The following is a 15,912-nucleotide window of genomic DNA, read 5'->3' on the forward strand; positions in this document are numbered from 1 at the left end:
GGATACTTAAATGTGTGTTAGGTATTATTGTTGCAGTCTAAGCAGTCATTGTAGCAGCTAGATGAGCGAGAACCGAAAGGGTCTGTGCCATAAACCGTTATTTCTGTACGGCGTTGCTAATGTGTCGTTACTGTTGTTATTTCTCCCTCTGCTCGCCCTGTAAATGCCCTACGTCGCTGGATAGCGAAGATGTTTTCTGCATCTCGCTCCTTTTTCTTGTATGTTCTCCGTTTGTCGCCTTCCTCGCATTCAAACCAATTCGAGCCGAAGTCCGCTACATGTCCAAAATGGTGGTCGCGTTTACGAAGGTCACGTGACTGAAAAGGGTCTATACTTGTAGAAAATTGTTCTGGTAATGATTGCTTAGAGTCTTGTTGTAGACCTAGGCTACAGTGCTCAGACACTTGGTCATAGTCTCAATACTTAGAGTCTTTGTCTTTGGGACTTGGCACTACTATAGGGTTTGGTTTGATTCTCAGTGCTCAGAAGTTTAGCATAGGTTTTGGCCTTTGATGTGAAACAAACCTTTACCACAAAGCCTTTCTGGGTAAGTATGGAACAAAATACAAGTAAAATTTCTATACAATAAAGGGAAATAAGCATTCAGACACTTTGTTATTTAATATACTTCTAGTTCCTATATTAACTTCAAATTTACACACATGATGCCTTACTTTGTATATATGAACAAAAAAGTATGTATCCATAGCCATAAAAAAGACATGTTTAAAGTACTAAACTGATGAGGAAATATTCAGTTAGAACTTTGTTGCAAAGCTGTTGTTGGCAAATACAGCACTGAGATGTCTGCAGTAAGAAGTAATTAGCTTTTTTCAGGATTGTGGTTCAATTTTGGCCCATTTGTCTTGACAAATCATCTTTAATTTCCCCAAGATTATGAGGATCCCTCTGATGGACTTCAGAAACCTCCATAAATAAAGGGCCTGTCCACACGAGTACGTTTTTGTCGAATCCGCATAAATACTTTATCATTTCGGCCTCGCATCCAGACAGATCTGGCTTTTTCGAGGTGTGAAACCGATATTTTTTGAAAACAGGTCCCAGAGTGGGAAAATCCTAAAACACCGGATAGCCCGGAATCGTCTGGACGGCGAATGCGGATTTTTTCAGAAACAATGACGTATAAGCCCCGCCTCTCTAGCCTTTAACCTCAGCCTCCGCCACTAGACGTGTCATAACAACAACAATGGCGGACTACAGGCTTCTACCATATAGTTCCACTTCATTGTCGGTCCACACAAAAGACTCTCCTCTTCCTCTCAGAGTTGCGCTGGCCATGATCGTCCTCTTCTCGTGTTAAGAGCTTGTTTGTAAACAGCGCGTGACCTTTATACGCATACTCCATGGCTTCTCTTCCGGTTTTAGTGTATTGGTGTGATGGCGTCACAGCGCCACATACAGGCCTGGCATATGTACTACAGCGTTTTGGGTCGTTTCTAGTGAACCCGTGTGGACGCAGATATTTCTGGAAACGACACCGTGTTTACAGAGATTTTTTTCAAAACAACAGCGTATTGGGTGAGGCCGCGTACTCGTGTGGACGGGCCCAAAGTCATGAGATTGGCTAGGCCATGTGACTAACTTCACCTAGTTATTTTGGCTGTATGTTTGGGGTTATTGTCTTTCTTCCCACATATTAGGTTTCTTGACCAAAACTGCTCTAATATTTCCTAGTAAGTACATCACTCCATTCATGTTTCATTCGATGACACGTAATCCCCCAGGTTTGGGTGGGATGAAGGATCAGAGATGATTGTGGTGCAGTTCATTGCTTATTGTTCTCTTTATAACTGTTGGTCCTGCTGTTTTCAGGTTCTCCTGCTGGCTTTTCTCTTACCATCCTTATCATTAGTCTGAGAGCACACTGTGAAATCTCATGAGGCAAACATATTGCAAAAGGTTAGTTGTGGTTCCATTAACTTTCCACATACATATTATCAAACCACCTCTAATGATAGGGATGTTTAAGGTTTTTGTTATGGCTCCGCAGCTTTTTCCACTGGAGTGTTGTTCAATAATGCTGTCCCTAAGAACTTTAGGGAGCTCCTTCATGACGATTGCTACTTGTTACATGAAATCTTCCTAACACATGACAACATCTTTTATTATGACACCTATTGTACTTGGCACAAGAACATTTTTTGCAGCATTTATGTTTGTTTAGGCTGATGAATATATATTTTTTGTTCATATTTATAAGAACAAAGGCAATAGACATTATGTATGTAAAGAAATAGCAACATCAAAAGTAACCAAACACAAATACATTATCTGTAATGAGCAGATACAAATATAGGTATGAATAGGAGGTGCATGTGGCAGCGGGGGTGTGGTCAAGTGCTGGTTTGTAAATGGAGGGAGAGGCCAGGGAAGGTGAGTGGCAAAACAATCACACCTGTGTTTAATTGATACTGTGTGTGGGTGTGTGTGTTTTCCAGTGATGGCTGAGGGCTGATATAGACGGAGCCATCCAGTGGTGGCTGAGGGCTGCTCCGTTCTTGTGAATGGAGTATTCGTGTGTGTGAGTGTGTGTGTGAGTGAGAGAGAGAGAGACACACACACACACACACTAGTCATGCCTGAAAAGCTATTTATAAATCAAACAGGAAATTTACCACCACTACCCACCTACCTGTGCTTCAGTGTTCCACCAACTCTCAGGGACATTTACACTGGTGCTGAAACCCAGGAATACTGAAGGGAACTGCATGCATGGAGTCCTCACCCTTCAAGGAGCTCGTCCATGCCCTCACTACCACCCAGCAGAATCAGCACCAAGCACTGCTCACTCTGCACAAGGAGCAAGAGCAGTGCTTTGAAGCCTTGCTGTAGGCCCAGCAGGAGGATTGACAGGGGTTCCAGAACCTGCTCATATCGGTGATGCTTTCGACTGCTGTGACTGCAGGCTTCTCCCACATCACCCTAACAAAGATGGGGCCTCATGACGACCTGGAGGCCTTCCTGGCCCTGTTTGAGCAAGTCATGGAAGTGTGGGAATGGCCAGTCGAGCAGTGAATGGCTCACCTACTGCCGCTCCTGACCAGAGAGGCCCAGCTCGCTGCCCAACAATTCCCCACCAACAACCAGCTGGACTATGCCAACCGAAGGTGAGCCATCCTGCAATGCGTCGGCTGCACCCCAGAACAATATCGCTGGTGCTTCCATGTGCTGATGCTGGAGGAGGTTGGCCAGTGGTTTGCATTCGGCCAACAGCTCAGGGACTCCTGCCAGTGGTGGCGGAGGGCAGAAGATTGTGACACTGAGGGGATCATCGATGTGGTGGTACTGGAACAGTTCATCGCTTGGCTACTGGGAGAGACAGTGGAGGGGGTCCAGTGCCACCACCTGGTGTCGCTGGACTGAGCGATTGTGTTGGTGGAGGACCACCTGGTGGCAGTTCCAGTGGCAGGCAGACATCCTGCCTCTTCTCTCTCTTTCCCTCTCTACCCCCTCTTCCCATCCCCTCCCTGTCCCTGCACCACAGAAGCAGGGGTCAACCCCCCGTAGCCTGCTCGTTGAGCCCACAGTGTCTCCCTCCTCCCTTATGTTCCTGTGTCTTCTCCCCCTCAGGTGAGTGATCCCCGAGCCACCAGTGTGGAGGTGAAGTCTGTGTCAGTATGCTGACTGGTTGAGGTGGTCTCTGGCACATCAGGGATCCAGACCACAGCCACGGATCCTCAATGTGCCAGAGACCACCCTCGATCGAGCTGGAGTGTATCACATATCAGTGAGTATTCAAGGGGATACCCATCATGTGTTGGTGGATGCAAGCTGTAATCAGACTTCCATCCACCAAAGCCTGATTCAAGGTGAGGCTCTGGGAACAGCACGATTGGTGAACGTATTGTGTGTTCCGTTTGGAGCAAACACGAGACAAGACTCTGTGTCACACTTTTGACCAAGTGAGAGTAGTCAATGGTCAAACTCTCCAGCCAAATACAGCACTTTGCTGCCTGTACTTCATGGTAATCAAAGATAGATTATACCGAGTGATACAGGACACTGAAACCCATGAAAAATAACCCATTTGTTAGTCCCAAAGAGCTGTAGGGAACTCATATTCCATGCGGCTCATTTTAACCCTATGGCCGGACACCTAGGACAGGATAAGACACTAGCCCATCTCATGGCCCCATTCTACTGGCCAGGGATTCATGGGGATGTCCATAGGTGGTGTGCAGTATGCCATGAATGCCAGTTGGTGAATCCAGCAGCCACGGCAAAGGTGCCATTGTGTCCTCTTCCCCTGATCAAGACCCCCTTCAAAAGAATTGGAATGGATCTCATTGGGCCATTAGACCAGTTTGCACAAGGGCATCACTTTATTTTAGTCCTGGTGGACTATGCAATGCAATACCCAGAAGCAGGACTGCTGCATAACATTTCACCACACAATGTTGCAGAGACAGTATTTAAAATTAATCACCTGAGTTGGGATTCTGAAAGAAATCCTGACTGATTCCAGGGCATTACATTTATGGCACACACTCTTCGTGAACTCTAGGAGTTACTGGGGGTTAAATCCATCTGCACCAGTGTTTATCACCCACAGACAGATGGCTCAGTTGAATGGTTTAATCAAACCCTTAAAGGGCACATCTTGGGTATATTTAGGAGCAAGATCAATGTAATTCTCTTATTTTACATTAAACTTTGGTCGAATATGTCATATTTTACATTTTGTGCAATTTTTTTACCTTGCGCAATACCAGAAAAATTCAGTTGAAATCAAGGAGAAATCGTCTGCCTCTGAAAAAAATTGGCATTTGGATTTCCCGGCAAACACTGATTTTCGTGACGTCGCGTGCGGGACACCTTCTTCTGAATCCCATGTCAGCGTTGGTTTGTTTATGAGAATATGACCTGGTGGTTTTCTGCAAATTTCTTCAACGTTATCACGTAATTATTAAAATGGCTAACAGATGTATCGTAGGAGGGTGTAGCAACACCAATCTTGATGGGATTAGTACTCATCATTTTCCAAAAGACCGGACAATGAGAAAGAAATGGGAGCGCTTCGTGCAAGGCACCCGGAAAAACTGGCAACATGCAACAGACCACAGCATCATATGCGGGGCTCACTTCATAAAGCCCGACGACTTTGAGAACTATTTGCAGTGGGAAATGGGCTTCAAGAAGCAACTTGATCTGAAAAAAGACGCAGTTCCATCTGTTAGAATGCCCAAACAATAATAATACGGCGGCCCTTCCATCGCCGTATTATTTACATCCCCGGTGTTGTCCCCGTCGTCTTCACTACTTGAATCATCATCAAATCCAAATAAATGAAGCCCCAATTCTGACATCTCATTATATTCTTCATCCAAAGGTGAGGTAACATTGCGCTCAGGTGACAATTCCATATTTCAATGCAAAATCGCTAGCTGCTAAACTTGGTCTACACAGACTGTACACTGAATTCATGCAGGGTCTCTCAGCCTGCTGGCGGAGCCGCACATGACGTCACGAATCTGGATCAATATGGCTCCAGACTCCCTTGGGATTTTTCCAGACGCGTTTTGTTATTTTATTTTTTTCTGCTGTAGACAGATGGCCTTGTGCAAAATTGCCCTTCTGGATGAGTGTGTAAAGGGACATACTTTCATATTAAAAAAACACTAAATTGGTCCAGGATATGCTCTTTAAGAACTTATACCAATTTGTCACCCTTCTGTTCGGGTTATTCGGGGCCCCAGCAATGTTCAAGCAGCTCATGGACAAAATCCTCCACCCACGTACAGCCTATGCTGCAGCCTACCGGGATGATATTATATATAGCAATGATTGGCTGCAGCACGTAAAACACCTTAGGGCAGTCCTAGAGTCGTTGAGACATGCAGGGCTAATGGTTAACCCAAAGAAATGTGTGATTGGATGGGTGGAAGTACAGTATCTGGGCTACCACTTGGGTCATAGGCAGATGTGTCCTCAAATTGACAAGACTGCAGCCATTGCAACTTGCCCAAGGCCCAACACCAAAAAAGGGGTGAGACGGTTGCTGAGACTGGCTGACTACTACTGGAAGTTTGTACCTAACTATTCAGACATCACCAGCCCCTGATCATCTCACTAAAAAGGGGGTGCCAGAGCTGGTCCAGTGGACGGAGCAGGGCCAACAGGCTTTCACCAAGGTAAAGGCTGCACTGTGTGGGGTGCCACTGTTACCCTCCCCTGACTTCTCTCTCCCCTTTATTTAACAGATGGACGCATCAGACAGAGGGTTGGGGGCTGTTCTGTCCCAGATGGTGGAGGAGCACCCAGTGCTGTACATAAGCCACAAGCTCTTGGTGTGAGAGACAAAGTAGAGCACCATCGAAAAGGAGTGTTTGACCATCAAATGGGCGGTCCTCACCCACTGATACTACCTGCTGGGGTGCTCTTTCGCCCTCTACTTGGATCATGCCCCGCTCCAGTGGCTCCACCACATGAAAGATGTCAATGCACGGCTCACCCGTTGGTATCTAGCCCTCCAGCCCTTCAAATCTGAGGTGATCCACAAGCCAGGGGTGCACATGGTGCTGGCAGACTATCTTTCCCATCAGCGGGGGGAGTCAGCTACAGGCTGGATGGCTCCCTGCCCTGTGTCAGGCAGTGAGGGTATGTGTCAGCGGGGATGTGGTCAAGCGCTGGTTTGTGAATGGAGGGCAAGGCCAGGGAAGGTGAGTGGAAAAACGATCACACCTGTGTTTGTGTGTGTGTGTGTGTGTGTGTGTGTTTTGCAGTGATTGGCTGAGGGCTAATAAGGAGAGAGAGACAGCTAAGAGGAGGGAGTTCTCCTGAACAGAGCATTCGTGTGTTTTGTGTGTGTGTGTGTGTGTGTGTGTGTGTGTGTGTGTGTGTGCGCGTGCGTGTGCGAGCAGTGTGTGACACACAGTAGTCGTGGCTGAAAAGCTATTTATAAATAAAATGGGAAATTTACCACCACTACCTGTCTGCCTGTGCTTCCCACTCTCTGGGACGTTTACAGTGCCCTATTCATTTTTTTTTTCTTAAGAATGGTTCATAGAGCATTTGATTGCAACCAAAAAGCATGTGAGCAGGAGGTTTTTACTTTCATTCTGGCATAAGTGAGCAGTTAAATATGAATCTAGAAGGATAAATATAGATCATATTAATTAACATGAGTATGTGGCACTGCGTGACACATTTATCACGTTCATTAATTCATTCTTAATTGCTTGGTCAGGATCATGGTAGTTTTCAAACTAACAAGATTTGTTAGAAAAGATAATTTGATTGACAGAACATGCTGACAGTACTGACATTTCTACCTGGTGTTTTCCAATGTTTTCAGGGGCATAGTGCTAGGGTTATCTATCTATCTATCTATCTATCTATCTATCTATCTATCTATCTATCTATCTATCTATCTATCTATCTATCTTGATTAATTAATAAATTAATACAACACAACTAAAATGAGAAAAGCTTCCAGCTTTGGGTTTAAATCTGAATATAGATACAGATGTGGACATTTGGAGCATGACACCCATACAGATACATATGGTGGCCAAAATTGTAGAATTATCACTAAAATGAATAGATACTTTATTGTCCCCATAGGGAAACTGTTTACTAACAGCTGCCTTGTGTATGTTTTTGAGAAATTCCATAATAAAACTTTTTGTGTTCTGTAACACTTACCTGATTGGTGCACTGTCAGAGCGGGTACACGCACATCATCATAGGAGCGTCCATCTGTGATGACGATCATGATCTTACGCTTGTTTGGCTTGGACTTGCTAAAGAGCTTCTCAGCAGCATAAGTAATGGCAGCACCTGTACTAGTACCACCACTCCAGTAATTGATGCGCCGAATGGCATTTAGGACATCGGCCTTGGTGTTATGCTGGCCAAAGGCAAACTCAAGTCGCTGCTCATAAGTGTACTGCACAGCACCAATGCGTGTATCCGTGTCGGAGATCTCAAACTCACGAGTCACATTGGCCACAAACTGCAGCACAGTACGGAAGTTGCCGGTACCTACGCTGCTTGAGCCGTCAATGACGAAGGCGATGTCATTGGCATTCAGGCATGTCTTGCTGCACACAAGCCGATCTGTGTCACACACACGTTTCACCAGAGGCTGCGCTGCCTTACGCAGTGCAAACCAGCTGGTCACTGGCAGTGAGAAGAAGCCACTGGTCCGACACACAGCCTGGTAGAATAAATTTACATGTAAAATTAATGACATTTGCAATTTGTGTTGCACTGAAACTTATGAACATGGTCACTTTTTAAAGACAAGGTCACTTTTTAAAGACAGTTTAAGAGACATACAGCTGGAAAAGACAGAAAATAATTCTGTGTTAAAAATTATAAACAGAGTTGGTTTAAAATGTGTACCAGTGAAACTCACAAAGACGCCAGGGCAAAATTGAATACTTACTTGAGATTTCATAATTCTAGTCTGGGCAATGTCAATCAAAACGAGTATTTTGACTATTATATGGAACCAAATGGTTCAAGAAGAACTGAATATGTAATTTTTGCAGGTGAATATATTGTTTAATTGCCAAGCTCTATAAATATAGAGGTATATATGAAATTTATATAACACATACACTGCCTGGCCAAAAAAGTCGCACACACTAATATTTCATCAGACCGCCTTTAACTTTGATTACAACCCCGATTCCAAAAAAGTTGGGACAAAGTACAAATTGTAAATAAAAACGGAATGCAATAATTTACAAATCTCAAAAACTGGTATTGTATTCACAATAGAACATAGACAACATATCAAATGTTGAAAGTGAGACATTTTGAAATTTCATGACAAATATTGGCTCATTTGAAATTTCATGACAGCAACACATCTCAAAAAAGTTGGGACAGGGCAATAAGAGGCTGGAAAAGTTAAAGGTACAAAAAAGGAACAGCTGGAGGACCAAATTGCAACTCATTAGGTCAATTGGCAATAGGTCATTAACATGACTGGGTATAAAAAGAGCATCTTGGAGTGGCAGCGGCTCTCAGAAGTAAAGATGGGAAGAGGATCACCGATCCCCCTAATTCTGCACCGACAAATAGTGGAGCAATATCAGAAAGGAGTTCGACAGTGTAAAATTACAAAGAGTTTGAACATATCATCATCTACAGTGCATAATATCATCAAAAGATTCAGAGAATCTGGAAGAATCTCTGTGCGTAAGGGTCAAGGCCGGAAAACCATACTGGGTGCCCATGATCTTCGGGCCCTTAGACGACACCGCATCACATACAGACATGCTTCTGTATTGGAAATCACAAAATGGGCTCAGGAATATTTCCAGAGAACATTATCTGTGAACACAATTCACCGTGCCATCCGCCATTGCCAGCTAAAACTCTATAGTTCAAAGAAGAAGCCGTATCTAAACATGATCCAGAAGCGCAGACGTCTTCTCTGGGCCAAGGCTCATTTAAAATGGACTGCGGCAAAGTGGAAAACTGTTCTGTGGTCAGACAAATCAAAATTTGAAGTTCTTTATGGAAATCAGGGACGCCGTGTCATTCGGACTAAAGAGGAGAAGGACGACTCAAGTTGTTATCAGCGCTCAGTTCAGAAGCCTGCATCTCTGATGGTATGGGGTTGCATTAGTGCATGTGGCATGGGCAGCTTACACATCTGGAAAGACACCATCAATGCTGAAAGGTATATCCAGGTTCTAGAGCAACATATGCTCCCATCCAGACGACATCTCTTTCAGGGAAGACCTTGCATTTTCCACCATGACAATGCCAAACCACATACTGCATCAATTACAGCATCATGGCTGCGTAGAAGAAGGGTCTGGGTATTGAACTGGCCAGCCTGCAGTCCAGATCTTTCACCCATAGAAAACATTTGGCGCATCATAAAACGGAAGATACGACAAAGACCTAAGACAGTTGAATCCTACATTAGACAAGAATGGGTTAACATTCCTATCCCTAAACTTGAGCAACTTGTCTCCTCAGTCCCCAGACGTTTACAGACTGTTGTAAAGAGAAAAGGGGATGTCTCACAGTGGTAAACATGGCCTTGTCCCAACTTTTTTGAGATGTGTTGTTGTCATGAAATTTAAAATCACCTATTTTTTCTCTTTAAATGATACATTTTCTCAGTTTAAACATTTGATATGCCATCTATGCTCTATTCTGAATAAAATATGGAATTTTGAAGCTTCCACATCATTGCATTCCGTTTTTATTTACAATTTGTACTTTGTCCCAACTTTTTTGGAATCGGGGTTGTACATCTAGATACTGTAGTCAATGGACTTATTTTTATTGCCACATAATGTTTCTGAACTCAGACTTGACTAATTGAAGCAATCCCAGATCATAAAAGAGGCTTGTAAAGTGGCCATGGGTGCGTTGCTTTATGTGCTATACTGATGCATCCATAGCTCTGGCATAGGGTAAATCTGGACTCATCAGACCACATGGCCCTTTTCCTTTGCTCCAGAGTCCAATCTTTATGCTCCCTAGCAAATTTAAGCCTTTTCTTCCGATTTGCCTCACTAGCAAGTGGTTTTCTTATAACCACACAGCTGTTTAGTCCCAATCCTGTGCATTCTCATCACATTGTACATGTAGAAATACACTTTCATAGCTGCGAGTTCTACTGTTGATTTTTTACGATTTGACTTCACCAAGTGTTTAAGTGATCACGGTCAATCAAGAGTTTTTTTTTTTTTCTCCAGACCACATTTCTTCCAGGAAATTGATGGTTCACCACAATCCTCCCAGGTTTTAATAAGATATTGGACAGTTCTTAACGCAATTCCAGTAATTTCAGCAATCTCCTTAGTTGTTTTCTTTGCTTAATGAAGGCAAATAATTTGGCCCTTCTGAAACACAGTAACATCTTTTCCATAACCACAGGATATATCTTCCAACATGGTTGTTAAACAAATGAGAAGCTACTCACTGCATCAGTTAGGGTTAAAAGAATTGTTGCCAGCTGAAACATATTTGTCAGTGCAATAATTATTCAATTAAAGGCTCTTAAATATTTGCTTATCTCAATCCAAATGGCACTTTTTTTTTTTTTGGCCAGGCAGTGTATATAATGATAATACACAATATGGGCAAATGTTTGTGGACACCAGACCATCACAACTATATGTACTTTTTGAATATTGTATTCCAGATTCTTCCACACCACCCTTGGCAAACCATGTCTTCATGGATCTTACTTTGTGTACGGGGTATTGTTATACTGGAACAAGTTTAGGCCTTTTAGGTCCAGTTAAGGGAAATTCTAAGGCTACAGCATATAGACAAATCCTTTACAGTTCTGTGCTTCCAACATTGTGGCAACCATTTGGGGAAGACCATGTATGGGTGTGATGGTCAATTGTCCAAAAATCTTTGGCCATATAGTGTATGTTCTACATCTAAACATATATAAATACAGGTACAATTTGGTGTCTTTTAGTTTTAGAATGCTTTCCAGAACATTTCATATGTAAGCTTGTTCAGACAAGGGGTGTGCATCAGGACAGGGATACTTGAGGACAACTAGTCAGTTTATATACTGAGGAAATAGAACGAAATAAATATGTGAGAAAATATTATGGGAAAGTACAACCCCAAATCAGAAAAAGTTGGGATGGTATAAAATGCAAATGAAAAAAAAAGAAAGCAGTGATTTCTTTGGATATACATCCATTCCTGCATTTCAGGTCTGCAACATATTCCAAAAAAAGAGTTGGGATGGGGCAATTTAAGGCTAGTAATAAAGCAAAACAATTAAATAATGATGTGATTTGAAACAGCTGGTGTCAACAGGTGATTGCAATCATGGTTTGGTACAAAATCAGTATCTAGGAAATGTCTAATCTTCGAGGAGCAAAGATGAGCCAAGGATCTCCAGTTTGTTGACAAATGCGTGAGAAAATTATTGAAATGTTTAAAAACAATGTTCCTCAAAGAAAGATAGGAAAGGATTTCGATATTTTATACTCTATGGTGCATTAAACAATTCAAGAACTCTGGAGGAATTTCAGCGTGTAAAGGGCAAGGGCACAATCCTAAGCTGAACACCCATGATCTCCGATCCCTCAAACAGCACTGCATCAAGAACCGTCATTCATCTATGGCTGATATAGCCACATGAGCTCAGTATTGCTTTGGCAAACCTTTGTCAAGCAATACAATATGGAGCTACATTCACAAATGCAAGTTAAAACTTTATTGTGCAGAAAGGAAGCCTTATGATAACTGTGTCCAGAAGAATCGACGACTTCTTTGGGCTCAAAGGTGTCTGGGATGGCCCATCATACAATGGAAACATGTAATGTGGTCAAATGAATAAGTATTCCTTATATTTTTTGAAAGAAATGGACACTGTGTGCTCTGGACCAAAGAGGAAAAGGACCTCTCCAAAGGGCAAAAGGACTGTTACCAGCAACAAGTCTAAAAACCAGGGTCTGTCATAGTATGAGGTTGTGTCAGTGCCCTTGGCAAAGGTAACGTACACTTCTGTGATGGCAGCATTAATGCAGAAAAGTACATTGAGATTTTGGATCAACATACAGTGGTGCTTGAAAGTTTGTGAACCCTTTAAAGTTTTCTATATTTTTGCATAAATATGACCTAAAACATCATCAGATTTTCACACAAGTCGTAAAAGTAGATAAAGAGAACCCAGTTAAACAAATGATACAAAAATATTATACTTGGTCATTTATTTATTGAGGAAAATGATCCAATATTACATATCTGTGAGTGGCAAAAGTATGTGAACCTCTAGGATTAACAGTTAATTTGAAAATGAAATTGAGAGTCAGGTGTTTTCAAATCAATGGGATGACAATCAGGTGTGAGTGGGCACCTTGTTTTATTGAAAGAACAGGGATCTATCAAAGTCTGATCTTCACAACACATGGTTGTGGAAGTGTATCATGGCACGAACAAAGGAGTTTCCTGAGGACCTCAGAAAAAGCATTGTTGATGCTCATCAGGCTGGAAAAGGTTACAAAACCATCTCTAAAGAGTTTGGACTCCACCAATCCACAATCAGACAGATTGTGTACAAATGGAGGAAATTCAAGACCATTGTTACCCTCCCCAGGAGTGGTTGACCAACAAAGATCACTCCAAGACCAAGGCATGTAATAGTCGGCAAGGTCACAAAGGACCACAGGGTAACTTGTAAGCAACTGAAGGCCTCTCTCACATTGGTTAATGTTAATGTTAATGTTAATGTTCCTGAGTCCACCATCAGGAGAACACTGAACAACAATGGTGTGCATGGCAGGGTTGCAAGGAGAAAGCCACTGCTCTCCAAAAGTAACATTGCTGCTCGTCTGCAGTTTGCTAAAGATCATGTGGACAAGCCAGAAGTCTATTAGAAAAATGTTTTGTGGACAGATGAGACCAAAATAGAACTTTTTGGTTTAAATGAGAAGCGTTATGTTTGGAGAAAGGAAAACACTGCATTCCAGCATAAGAACCTTATCCCATCTGTGAAACATGGTGGTGGTAGTATCATGGTTTGGGCCTGTTTTGCTGCATCTGGGCCAGGACGGCTTGCCATCATTGATGGAACAATGAATTCTGAATTATACCAGCGAATTCTAAAGGAAAATGTCAGGACATCTGTCCATGAACTGAATCTCAAGAGAAGGTGGGTCATGCAGCAAGACAATGACCCTAAGCACACAAGTCGTTCTACCAAAGAATGGTTAAAGAAGAATAAAGTTAATGTTTTGGAATGGCCAAGTCAAAGTCCTGACCTTAATCCAATCAAAATGTTGTGGAAGGACCTGAAGCCAGCAGTTCATGTGAGGAAACCCACCAACATCCCAGAGTTGAAGCTGTTCTGTACAGAGAAATGGGCTAAAATTCATCAAAGCCGGTGTACAGGACTGATCAACAGTTACCGTAAATGTTTAGTTGCAGTTATTGCTGCATAAGGGGGTCACACCAGATACTGAAAGCAAAGGTTCACATACTTTTGCCACTCACAGATATATAATATTGAATCATTTTTCTCAATACATAAATGACCAAGTATAATATTTTTGTCTCATTTGTTTAACTGGGTTCTCTTTATCTACTTTTAGGACTTGTGTGAAAATCTGATATTGTTTAAGGTCATATTTATGCAGAAATATAGAAAATTCTAAAGGGTTCACAAACTTTCAAGCACCACTGTATGCTCCCTTCAAGACAACATCTTTTCCAGGGATTTTTCAACAAAACAATACAAAACCACATTCTGTACACATTACAAAGGCATGGCAGCAGAAGAAGAGGGTGCCTGTCCCCTCTGTCTCTAATAGATAATGTGTGGCAAATTTTGAAACAAAAAATGACAATGACGACCCTGTACTTTTGCACACCTTAAAGGAACAGTCCACCGTATTTCCATAATGAAATATGCTCTTATCTGAATTGAGACGAGCTGCTCCGTACCTATCCAAGCTTTGCGCGACCTCCCAGTCAGTCAGACGCAGTCAGATGCGCTGTCACTCCTGTTAGCAATGTAGCTAGGCTCAGTATGGCCAACGGTATTTTTTTGGGCTGTAGTTAGATGCGACCAAACTCTTCCGCGTTTTTCCTGTTTACATAGGTTTATATGACCAGTGATATGAAACAAGTTCAGTTACACAAATTGACACGTAGCGATTTTCTATGCTATGGAAAATCTGCACTATAATGACAGGCGTACTAACACCTTCTGCGCGCTTCGGCAGCGCATTGATATCTGAGCTCCATATCAATGCGCTGCCGAAGCGTGCAGAAGGTGTTAGTACGCCTGTCATTATAGTGCGGACTTTCCATAGCATAGAAAATCGCTACGTGTCAATTTGTGTAACTGAACTTGTTTCATATCACTGGTCATATAAACCTATGTAAACAGGAAAAACGTGGAAGAGTTTGGTCACATCTAACTACAGCCCCAAAAAATACCGTTGGCCATGCTGAGCCTAGCTAGCTATATTGCTAACAGGAGTGACAGCGCGTCTGACTGCATCTGACTGACTGGGAGGTCGCGCAAAGCTCGGATAGGTACAGAGCAGCTCGTCTCAATTCAGATAAGAGCATATTTCATTATAGAAATACGGTGGACTGTTCCTTTAAGACCTGTTTGCAGGAAGAATGGGACAAAATAACACCTGAAACGCTTTTCATTACTTGGTGTCTTCAGTCACTAAACATCTTTTAAGTGTTGTAAGAAGGACTTGCAACATTTTAAAGTGGTAAATACTTTACTGTCCCAACTTTTTTTTTAATTCTGTTGCAAGAATCAAAATTGAAATAAGTGTTTATTAAAAAAAAACACAATAAAATTCATGAGGTAAAACATCAAATAATGTCCGGTTGTTTTGAGTGCAATCTCATCTCATTATCTCTAGCCGCTTTATCCTGTTCTACAGGGTCGCGGGCAAGCTGGAGCCTATCCCAGCTGACTACGGGAGAAAGGCGGGGTACACCCTGGACAAGTCGCCAGGTCATCACAGGGCTGACATACAGACAACCATTCACACTCACATTCACACCTACGGTCAATTTAGAGTCACCAGTTAACCTAACCTGCATGTCTTTGGACTGTGGGGGAAACCGGAGCACCCGGAGGAAACCCACGCGGACACGGGGAGAACATGCAAACTCCGCACAGAAAGGCCCTCGCCGGCCCCGGGGCTCGAACCCGGACCTTCTTGCTGTGAGGCGACAGCGCTAACCACTACACCACCGTGCCGCCCGTTTTGAGTGCAATACAGATCAAAAATTATATACAAGTCATCCATCCATTATCCGTAACCACTTATCCTGTGCAGGGTCACGGGGAAGCTGGAGCCTATCCCAGCTGACTATGGGCGAGAGGTGGGGTACACCCTGAACATGTCACCAGATCAACACAGACAGACAACCATTCACACTCACATTCACACCTATGGTCAATTTAGAGTC

General features: G+C 42.8%; 1 protein-coding gene across 12 annotated transcripts in view; it reads right to left on the minus strand.

The window, feature by feature from the left end:
- Nucleotides 1-15,912, minus strand: part of vit (vitrin) — a 67,923-nt gene that overhangs the window by 2,951 nt on the left and 49,060 nt on the right. For all 12 annotated transcript variants that reach the window (XM_060916885.1, XM_060916887.1, XM_060916883.1 and 9 more), the window contains one exon: nucleotides 7,666-8,179. In XM_060916885.1, the coding sequence (XP_060772868.1) occupies nucleotides 7,666-8,179 (514 nt within the window). The remainder of the gene's footprint in view (nucleotides 1-7,665; nucleotides 8,180-15,912) is intronic.

The sequence above is a fragment of the Neoarius graeffei genome, chromosome 3 (genome assembly GCF_027579695.1).
Source record: "Neoarius graeffei isolate fNeoGra1 chromosome 3, fNeoGra1.pri, whole genome shotgun sequence".
Classification (NCBI taxonomy): Eukaryota; Metazoa; Chordata; class Actinopteri; order Siluriformes; family Ariidae; genus Neoarius; species Neoarius graeffei.